Genomic DNA, 10,898 nt, shown 5'->3' with positions numbered 1-10,898 from the left:
GTGTGTGTGTGTGTGTGTGTGTGTGTGTGTGTGTGTGTGTCCCACTCACGTTCCACGAAGGGGACAAATTAAAGGAAAAACCTGATTAAAAGAGTGGAGAAACATATCAAATGCAGATGCTTCGTGCACCAGGGCTCACTGAATGGTTTGGTCAGGGTGAGAATTATGTGAATAAAATGCTAATGGCCTTTACAGCCTTCAGATCTCAACCCAATTTCACACCTATGGAAGATTTTGGTCCAGCGTGTAAGACAATGCTCTCCACCACCATCACCATAGGACCAAATGATGCAATAAACTTTCATCTTGTAATCTATTTAGTGATGTCTGTGACTGTCTCTGATGCTATATGTCTTTTTGTTATGTCTGGCTATGTTTGTTTTTCTTTCTATCTGCTGTAACCAGGTATCTCTTGCAAAAGGGATCTTGATCTTAATGGGATTACCTGGTTAAATAAAAGTGGTGTATATAAATGAGGGAATATATTGTGGAGGAATGGTGTTCATCCCTCCACAGACATGGTTAGGAGCACTGAAGCTGTTCTGGAGGCCCGTGGTGGCCTGACTCCACATTAAGACACTTCATGTTGGTTTTTCCTTCAATTTGTCACACATCTGTATATATATAGTCTATGTTTCCATGTTGGATACATCAGGGTTTTCTGGAAGAGTCAACAAACCAGTGGCAAAATGGCCGCAAAGCCACCATCAAATTCAATATTAACTGTTAGGCCAATTGAAAATAAACTATATAGAGGTTGTTTGTATCTGGTTTCCAGTGGTGGAAAGTAACTAAGTAGCCTACATTTACTCATTTTATGCTAATGTACCTTTTAATCCATTATATGTATATGACAGCAGTAGTCACTATTTACTTTGCAGATTCATATTAATTAAACACAAAATATAATCAACAAATAAATCCTAATGTATTATCATAGATGAAGCTACCCAGCAGTATATAAAGTAGTTAAAAATGGCCCCACCTTTACTAGCTGCATCATTAAAGTGATGCTTACACATAAATGCTTCAATAATTATAATCCTATAATATATACTGTATTATTCTGAAATGGGTTATTCTGCATAATGAGTATGTTTACTTTTGGTACTTTAAGTATTTTTTAATACTTCTGTATTTTTACTTTATTTAAATTTTGAATGCAGGACTTTTACTTGTAACAGTATTTCTGCATTGTGGCATTGCTACTTTTACTTAAGTAAAAGTTATGAATGCTTTTTCCACCACTGCTGCTTATTTTCTACAAATGTGTAACACAATAAAAAAGATTATTTTGTCTATTTATATGGTGTGACTACCAGTAGTGGATGAAGTATTCAGACCCTTTACTTAAGTAAAAGTACTAACACCACAAGTAAAGGTTCTGCTTTGAAAATGTTGCTCAAGTAAAGTATAATCAGGAAAATGTACTTAAAGTAGGCATACTAAAAGTTAAAAGCCTACTGTTGGGTAGTTTAATTTGTAACAAAAATATTTTATAAGCTCTTTGTATTTGATTTAATTTTATTTACATATTGGCAATTCATAACAGAAGTTATCTCATTTCACTTAACATAGAGCAGGTCTAGAGCATACTCTTTATAATATTATTGACAGAGACCCAACAATTCCCACCATGAGCAAGGAGAGAGAGGGAGAGGAGCAGAGAGGAGCTCAGTGCATCATAGGAATCTTCAGATAATGTGTCTCAGAGGTGTTTGGGGCCATGCACAATAACTTCAGTTTTGTCTAAGTTTAACATCCGAAAACTGCAGGTCATCCAGTTTCTTATGTCCTTGAGGCATGCTTGAAGTTTAGTTAACTGGTTAGCTTCATCTGGCTTGATCGATAGGTATAATTGGGTATCATAACAATGAAAGTGTATGCAGTGTTTCCTATTGATATTGCCTTAAGGAAGCATATATGCAACCTGCTCATTCCCAGGTTGTCAAATACCGACGTTTTGTCACGCCCCTTGGCGTTTCATACAGAAGCACAAGGTACCCTGTATGAGATGCACTGGGCTTTCAATTAACTCCAGTGAAAAACCATCAGCGTCAATATAAGATGGATTTAATATTGGAGTGAATGGATGGCCGGAGCAGTGGACGGGGGGCAGACACTAAGGGGTTTTGGGTGGGTAACTGCTCTAATCGAGGCGCAGAGAAGCGTGTAGGACTGCAACTCTGCCTCCTGGTCTCAACTCTAAGTTGTCATGGTTTAGGTCCACTAATAAACTCAGCCAGATTTCTGGATATGAGAGCTGCTCCATCCAAAGTGGGATGAACGTCGTCTATCCTAATCAGACCAGGTCTTCCCCAGAAAGTCCGCCAATTATCGACAAAGCCCACATAATTTGCTGTTTTGTATAAAAAAAAACCCTTTATTTGTAAAGTAATTAAAACTGTCAGATAATTGTAGTGAAATAAAAAGTACAGTATTGGGAGTTTTTCCATTTGTTGCTGTTCTGCCGACATGCCGTGAATGCAGCAGCTCACGTGCGCGCTCTAGCGAAGGGAGTATGCCGTTATATATGTGCATCTTGGTGGGTGGGACGTGAGAGAAGCTGTTAGTTATAAGGTTTAGTTTCCTGGTACGTTTCCGCATTTCCCTCTTGTCGGGCTTCACGCTGAGTGACTTGTCTTCAGGACAGGTAAGGTGAAGTTCAGAGTCCGGCGAGTCATGTGTTCGAGGTGTTTTGCGGTATTTGATTTGACAGAGTAGAGCTCAGACTGAGACACTGTAGGGTGTGCCCACTGACTTCAGTTCACTGTTAACCAGCTAACACCTCTTCTTTCTGATTAACTTTCGCTACGACGTTTTCTTTGCATTTTGTTAACTCAATTAAGTTATCAGTGAACATTATAGTGTAGATTTGTGCGGCTTTGGGGACTATATTTCAGTTGCAGTAATAACTTTGGAAACATAATTGCAGTGTAAAGTTTTTTTTGGTCTTTGCTTTTAACGTACCCTTTACTACTATTGCTCAATTTCCAACTCGCTGATGACGTTATAGGTTTGTGATCCAATCACATACTTTAGAAGAAAAATAGCTGAATATACTAAATAATGCATTTGAGTAATAAAATCCACTAACAAGAAAACAGATGATACTTATCCCAGATATGAGTTTGACATGTACATGTCATTGAATGATCCCTGAAATATACAATATACAAATTTACACAAATGTGAATTTAAATACACTGTGTTGGTACTGATGCAGTTAATACCTGGAGGAATAATACGCTGTTATTTTGTTTGTTCACAAGAGGATTTCATAGTATTTACACAATTTAGCAACAGAATCCTCTTTGTCTTTATTTACGTCTGTACACATGGTGTGAATGTTTAGGAGTTCAGGCCACCCTAGGTTTGATTAGTAAAAGTCTGCACTGTCAAATCCCAGGACAGGGGTCGTGTTTTTGTATGATAAGTAACACAAACTTTCATTGTGCTTGAGTGTAAATGGAGGGAAGTCTTGTCACTTTACAAAATGAAATATCTTTTTAACTAAATGGATTTCGACAGATATATGATGACTCTATGTCAGTGGGTAAGTTGCTCTCAGTGAAGTAATTACAGGTGTGTCCAAATAAACACTGGCTTAATGAGATTAGCTCTTGGGATGCCAACACAGACGTGGAACACAAGAGAGGCCCTGACCAAAAGCGTGTGACGGAAACCCTCTCTGAGATGATGAGCTGCATACAATATTGATCAGAGGTTAAAGACGGTCACATTCAAAACTGAGACCGTTTACTTCTTTCTTCTTTTTGTGTTATAAACAGGTTATTGTGCAACTGACAAACTAGCATAATCTTTTTGTTCTTTTGTAGCTTTCTGCACCTCCAGTTTGGAAATCCGCACTTATCCTACAATGGCAGCGGTAAGTCGGTCCCATAGCTGCTGTTCCACCTGTGCACAGTGAAAAGAGGCAAATGTCATGTAATCAACAACATTTACATTTATTTGCGTCACCATTAGAGACGCTGCTGTTTTGTTGTGCTTGGTTTTGAATAGGGCTGGGCAGCGATTAAATATTAAGATATTTCATCTTTTATTAGAATTATATTGTTATGAAATGGTACAATTGCTACTGCAAGCGGAAATAAAAGTATAGTCTGAGGTCTCTTTTCATGTTTATTTTATACAAAACAAAGACACAAATTGTTTTTATGAAATTTTAATCAATATTTTATAAAAATTTGCATTTCTTCTTGATGTTACTCGTGATACTACTTTGCAGTTCAATGCAATTTGTAGCCGTTAAGCCTATTTAATTAATGCGAAAAGTAGATAATATAATACACTATCAAAATTCTGCATAATGCAGAATATTGATAGTGTTAAAAAGTAATTTTGGTCATTGTGATTTTGATTTCAACTGAAACTGCTCAACCCAAATTGTGGAAGTGATTCTCCTCTCGAAAAGAGATTTCTCACTTAAACTTTGTCCTGCATTTTGAAATGATAAAATACCCATTCTCAGTGTCCCCTACATCACACTTGTAAATGCATGACTGGCTTCCAAACTAGTTGCGATGTCACAAAATCATGCTCATATGTGCACGCCTTGAACTCAGATTGAAGATGAGCACAGAGAAACTTTCCCCCTTCAGCAGATGACTTAGAAATCAGCTAAATTTGTACCTAACTACAGTACTTGATTAAAATTGCTTAGTTACAATCCATCACTGGTGACTACAGGGCTAACAGTAATGTGTGAACAGAGGTTTTCCCGTTCTCCTCATTCGGCAGCAGTAGCTGACCTCTAGTCTCAAACTCTGCATATACATTATTCTGCACAGTGAAGGTCAAACATCCAAGTAAAGTAACAAAAAGCAAAACACACTTTCAAGTGGACTTTAAGCTTTGTGTCTGCTTATATTAATTCTGTTTAATAGATTAATGGTTGTAATTTTGTTATTTATGACCAGATTGGAAACCGTGGCACAGTGACTGAGGCGGCTGGTTTTGACCCAGAGGCAGATGTCCAGAGGCTTAGAGAAGCCATGAAGGGAGCTGGTGAGTGATCCAGCCGCTGTCATCCAGAAACCATCATTAGCCAAAAATGTGTTTCACTGTGTCATTAAGACTAGGCCTCCATGGGGGGACAATGTAATTATAATTTTCCTCTGTCTCTCCCCTCCTCACCAGGAAAAACAAAATTCAATGTTGTTCAGTGCTTGTGTTGTCATGGCAGCTTTTTAAGTTTCCTATTTCCATTCATTCTGCTCAGTACTTTGTACTTTGCCTCACCTCTACACATTGTGTCGTAAAGCTTCCTCTCCACTCCTGATAGGGAGTAAAAATTAATCTGGACTTTGCTGATCATGCAGGAAGAAGTGTTAAACTAATCTCATTATGGGTTGCACTGTTCTGAAATCATGTTGGCAGATATGTACCACTCAAAGAGGTACATCCTAACAAACACTCAGGAGTATTTTTTCACTATCTGCATATTTATGGTGTGGAATGTTGATGCTGTTAAGGTTTGCAAGCATAATCATCTTCCCCTGACTCTAATTTGAGCTCTGTTGCAAACAGATGGTTTCTATGTCGATGGCAACAAACAGCTGTGTGTTAGGATCATCTCCAGGGTTGCAGTGCTGGTGCCTGATTCTGTGTCCTACACATTAGGGCTGAACCATTGCTTTTAAATTGAGCTCCAAGAATAGGAATATATGATACCTAGTACTTGAGATTGGTTAAGTTTATAAGATTCTGTATTGTATAATTTCTTGCAGGCACTAATGAGGCAGCTATCACCGAGGTCCTATCACACTGTACTATTGCCCAGAGGCAGCGCATCAAAGAGGCCTACAAACAGTCAGTGGGGAAGGTGAGAGTTTTTACTGAGCTGTACTCAAAGGCAGCAAACAAAGTCTATTTGCGAATGAAAAGGTGTTTTTCACCATAAATCAACATGCATGAAGCAGAGAATGTGCAGAAATGAAGTTAGAGTACCAGAGGAATTTGAAAAGCAGCCTTGATGGAGACTATTGGCAGCAGCAGTGGATGTGTCATATCTTAGCCTCTTATTCCATTGTGTACTCTCTCATCATTTTGTTTCACTTAAGGTGGGGTTTTTGCTGTGCTAACAGTGCTGATAAGGTTAACCATTAACTGTAAAGCAGAACTGGGGAATGTTCCCCTCTATAAAAACAAAACAAAAAACAGTACACTGAACCCACAGACGTATGCTTCTCACTGACCGTTTCTTAGTTTCTTCCTTATGTGGATCAATATATTAACGAAAAGGGAAGTCAGGGATGTTAATTGCATTGACATAATGAGATAATATCCAGCCCTCTGCGCAGTGCATGGTAAGATGTCAATAAAGTTATCTGAAAGTTCCAGTGAGGGAGCTACAGAAAAAGCAAATTGTGATTGTGAGTGGAGTCCTCGCAGGCAGAAAGAGTGAGTCATGTTGCACATGGCGACGCCCACATGCGGTCACACAGGCGAGTTGTGTGGAACAGCTCTTCTGTTCACAAAACTGTGTCCAGAAACCACACCCTCTAGCGGAGACCCAAGTCCTGCTGCTGGAATGTGTGAAGTCATGTCTCATGTCCACGCTGGCAGCACATGACCCGAACATAAAGCCAGTATTTACTTGTTTCAATGTCAAAGATAATCAGCTTTCATTACGCATCCCCCTTCTTGATGAAATTATTGTAAGTAAGTAAGTATTGTAAGTACTGGGAATGACTGGTGGGTTGTTTTCCTGTTAATCCATCTGTTCCTGTCCTCCTGCAGGACCTGGCTGATGATCTGTCCTCAGAGCTGAGTGGGAACTTCAGGAGTGTTGTTCTCGGTCTGCTGATGCTGGCACCTGTGTATGATGCGTACGAGCTGAAAAGTGCAATGAAGGTCAGAGTTTCTCATTTACTTCTACTAAAGTCTAGTGATAGTCTGTTTTTCTTGTTGTCAACAAATCCCATGAAAAGACCAAAACCAACAAGGAATTCATCCTCTAACAAGTCTTGCCTGTGTAGTGTCCAAAGCCTGATTTATCTTTTTCCTCTGTGCCATAGAGCTCCACATCGGTCACACACATCATTGCACCGTGTGACATGTTCCTTCATTACAATGATCCTGGCCACTGTAGTTTATTTTGAGTCAATCCCACATGTACCTTTTTTGCTGCCATATATTCTCGTTAGTGCATTAAATGTGTATGTATCCGCAGCTGAAAATAGTCAGACAGGGTGGGGAAGCCGGAAAGTATCGAGAGCCAAACTTTTCTTTGAAGCTACGTTTCCTTTAGTTCATAAACTTATCTCATGTATTTAGTGAAAAGCATCACACCCTCCTCGTGTCTTCATACCTTGTTTTAAACACATCCATTCGCCACAGGGGGCTGGAACGGAGGAGGCTTGTCTCATCGATATTCTTGCTTCAAGGTCAAATGCTGAAATAAAAACCATCAATGCCGTCTACAAGAAAGGTAAGGGTGTCACTTCTATGAATAGTATTTCTGACATCAGGTCATGGTATGTCTCTGTGTCTGTTGGTGCCTATGGGTTGTGTATGATATCCGATATTGTGTATCAGTGACTAAGCCTCTGTTCTTTGTTTGGAGATGCAATGACCTCCATTATTAGAAAGCAGTGGATGGCATAAATTATTCATAAAAGCCATTGCTGCTCTCTATGTGGCAGTTTGTTTGCTTATTTGTTCTTCTGTGGTTGCAGTGACAGTAGTTGGAAAGTATTTTCAGCATTTTTTTTTAATGGCTTTGTCTTCCAATGCATATAAATAAATTGTTATGATGCTGTGCTTTGTGGTATCACTTACATGTACATGCGTTGTACCAATTATACCAGCATAGTTGCTGAATTCAGATCACAACAAAATGAATATTAATGAAACTGTATTCAATTGTAAATATTTGCTTTCCAAACCTCATGATTTTTACTAATCTCATAGGCACTCAGACCTCCTTAAACCTTCAATAATTAGCATTTGTGATTTTTTTTTTTCCCCTGCCCCATAATCGCCAAAACTGAACAGGTATTAGAGCACATGCTTTATATTTTAATTTCTTTATTATGCTTTTCATGGCAGAATATGAAAAAGACTTGGAAGACGATGTGTGTGGGGACACATCTGGAATGTTTCAGAGGGTTTTGGTCTCTTTACTCACGGTGAGCAAACATTAGCCCATAACCTCTCCTAGCTTAGGCCAAAGTGAATGTTTTAATGGCACTTTATTATAGCTCATATAAAAATGGATTGTATAAAATTTTTAGTAAAATTCAATTTGATGAGAATGTAATTCAAGTAGAATATACATATTCACTTCCTTGTATCTTGCTGGAAAACAGCTTCTCATGAGATGATTTTCCTTTTCGCTTTGAGTTGATTTGTGAGAATGAAAGTATTTTGGACACACAAGAAAACTTGAAGTAGTAGTTCCCGCTGTTCGGGAAGAGGAAGCAATAGTCACTTCTGCATCATAAAAACATAATTTTCTTTTGCTTTTTTTTCTGTCTCCAATATTGTGCAATCCTACACCCATTTTCTCTTAAACTGCCGTGTCTTCTGCATTGCAGGCTGGACGAGATGAAAGTGACAAAGTGGACGAGGCCCAGGCTGTTCTAGATGCCAAGGCAAGATTTCAGGTTCTTTAGATGAAAGGATGTGTTTCAGTTATGGCCCTCGGTTCTTAAATGTTTGTGATTGATAGGAAATCTATGAGGCCGGTGAGGCTCGATGGGGCACGGACGAGGTTAAATTCCTCACGGTGCTTTGTGTGAGGAACCGAAACCATCTGCTGCGAGGTATATTCTTACAGCATATTCACAAACATCATGTTAATGTCTGCAGACTTGTGTTATTAGTGTTGTGTGTCACAAGAATATACTTCCTTAACCTTAAATTAGCTGCAGAAGTCATGTAGTAGAATTTGGGGATTTTACTGACCCTTTGTTGGAGTTTTAGGAGCAAACACTCACTCTCTTTGTTGAATCACTTTCATTTTCATTCATGTAATGTGTAGTGTTATGAGTTTGATAATGAAAAATCAGTGTGTGACAGATTGTTCTGGAATTAGTGGCACATTCTACCTCCCCATTAATCTTTTTGTTTTCTTCCTTCAGTGTTTGAGGAGTATCAGAAGATTTCTGGAAGAGACATTGAGGACAGCATTAAGAGGGAGATGTCTGGCTGTCTGGAGGACGTCTTTCTGGCCATAGGTCTGTCTCTGCTGCGTCGTTTATACTTTTACATACATACAGAAGCACACTGCAGTGACTGCCGGCACCAAAGATGTCACCAAAATCTGAAAAAATTTCAGCCACAGGAGGCAAATGTTTTCAGCTTGGTCCACATGGCCGTTGAAGCACTTGTATGGTGGCCCAAATAATAGGAAAACCTGTTCAATCTAATGCAATCCAAGAATAAAATAATTGGATTGCAATAAATACTATGTTGTGAAGCATCAGAGAGGTGCTGATCCAACTCTGGATATTTTGAGTCTGCACTTGTTGGTGGTGTATTCCCTTTATTGAAAAGCGTCTCTTTGGTGTTTAAATAGAAGCGACCTTTAAAACACTGAGCTTATAACCTTGAATTTATTGTATTCGTGTTGTGAAAGCATTGCACCTCATGTGCTGGGATTTGTTTTTGCTTTACAGTGAAATGCATAAGGAACAAGCCAGCGTTCTTTGCAGAGCGATTATACAAATCAATGAAGGTAAATATTTCATGTTTGTAATGGGGCTACTATACTGTATTGTGTAGTCACTACACATTAAATTGTTGGGGTGTATATATGTATCATGTTTTCATTTGGTTCATTAGTTATCAATACACACAAGTACAGTAGTTACATTGGCCATAAGAAAAGCAGACTGATTTTATCATACTATATATGTGGTAAAAGTCTAGTATCTCTCTCTTGTCAGGGGCTGGGCACTACTGATAGTGTCCTCATCAGAATAATGGTTGCCAGGGCGGAGATTGACATGTTGGACATTAAGGCGCAGTTCCTGAAGATGTATGGAAAGACTCTCTACTCTTTCATCAAGGTGAGGCATTAAAAACTAGGGGCGGGAAATACTGCAGCAAAAGCAAAAAGCTTTACAATACATCAACTGTGATATAATAATTGCGATTCTAACTTTATGTAATGCCTTAATGTAGCTTTGAACTGTGATGAGACTTCAATTATCACTGCTTTCATTTTGTTTGATTAGCTAAAGTCATACCATGAGTAATATTGTCTGGTTTGTCAAAGGTCTTGGAATCTAAGTCATATTATCACAGTGTTTGTTATCAGTTCGGCTTCATGAAACTGATCTCAGTTATTCCCTACACTGGTCGTTTTGAAGTCTCACTGATCTTTCTCTTACTGCGCAGGGTGACACGTCTGGTGACTACCGCAAAATCCTGCTGGAGCTGTGTGGAGGCGAATAAAAGAAACATCAGAACAACATCCATCTCTGTCTTTTCATTCTGCAGACCACATTAGGAGCTTTTTTTCCCCGCTGATGACATTTCTTCTTCCACGGCCTTCACACTTCACTGAATGGCTGCAGTGCCTTGTTTTACTGTTTGTTCTGTAATACCAATTAAACCAAAGACCTTTTGCAAATGTCTGTGTTTTTTGTTATTGATCCTGTGTTAAGGATTAATTAATGGTATTAGTTAGATATATGCTTAAAAACATTAAAAAAATATGTTATTGGCCTCCAGCCCCCGGTCTTGTTACAGCGCAACATTTTCATCACTGTCAGTCAGTGAAGTCCATTTGTTTAATTGGTAGCAGTTCCTCATTTGTTGAGTCTGCCCTTCGTCATTTGACTCAATTACATTAACGGGCTGCTAGCTTGTTTTCGGAGGCAGTAAAGTGTGCTCTAATCAAGTTAAGGAGGATGTCCCATAGCTCA

The 10,898-nt window shown here is 38.8% G+C and overlaps 1 protein-coding gene across 1 annotated transcript; it reads left to right on the top strand.

The window, feature by feature from the left end:
* Positions 1 to 2,510: 2,510 nt before the first annotated feature.
* On the top strand, positions 2,511 to 10,603 carry anxa4 (annexin A4). The gene is made up of 13 exons (XM_044173396.1): positions 2,511 to 2,653; positions 3,840 to 3,889; positions 4,941 to 5,028; positions 5,751 to 5,845; positions 6,763 to 6,876; positions 7,363 to 7,453; positions 8,074 to 8,153; positions 8,562 to 8,618; positions 8,696 to 8,789; positions 9,108 to 9,203; positions 9,645 to 9,703; positions 9,915 to 10,037; positions 10,369 to 10,603. The coding sequence occupies exons 2-13, from the start codon at positions 3,881 to 3,883 to the stop codon at positions 10,423 to 10,425; spliced, it is 963 nt and encodes a 320-aa protein (XP_044029331.1). The 5' UTR covers positions 2,511 to 2,653; positions 3,840 to 3,880; the 3' UTR covers positions 10,426 to 10,603.
* Positions 10,604 to 10,898: the final 295 nt, after the last annotated feature.

The sequence above is a fragment of the Siniperca chuatsi genome, linkage group LG18 (genome assembly GCF_020085105.1).
Source record: "Siniperca chuatsi isolate FFG_IHB_CAS linkage group LG18, ASM2008510v1, whole genome shotgun sequence".
NCBI lineage: Eukaryota > Metazoa > Chordata > Actinopteri > Centrarchiformes > Sinipercidae > Siniperca > Siniperca chuatsi.
Note: the sequence above shows the minus strand (reverse complement) of the source record. Positions and strands in the feature narration are given on the sequence as shown.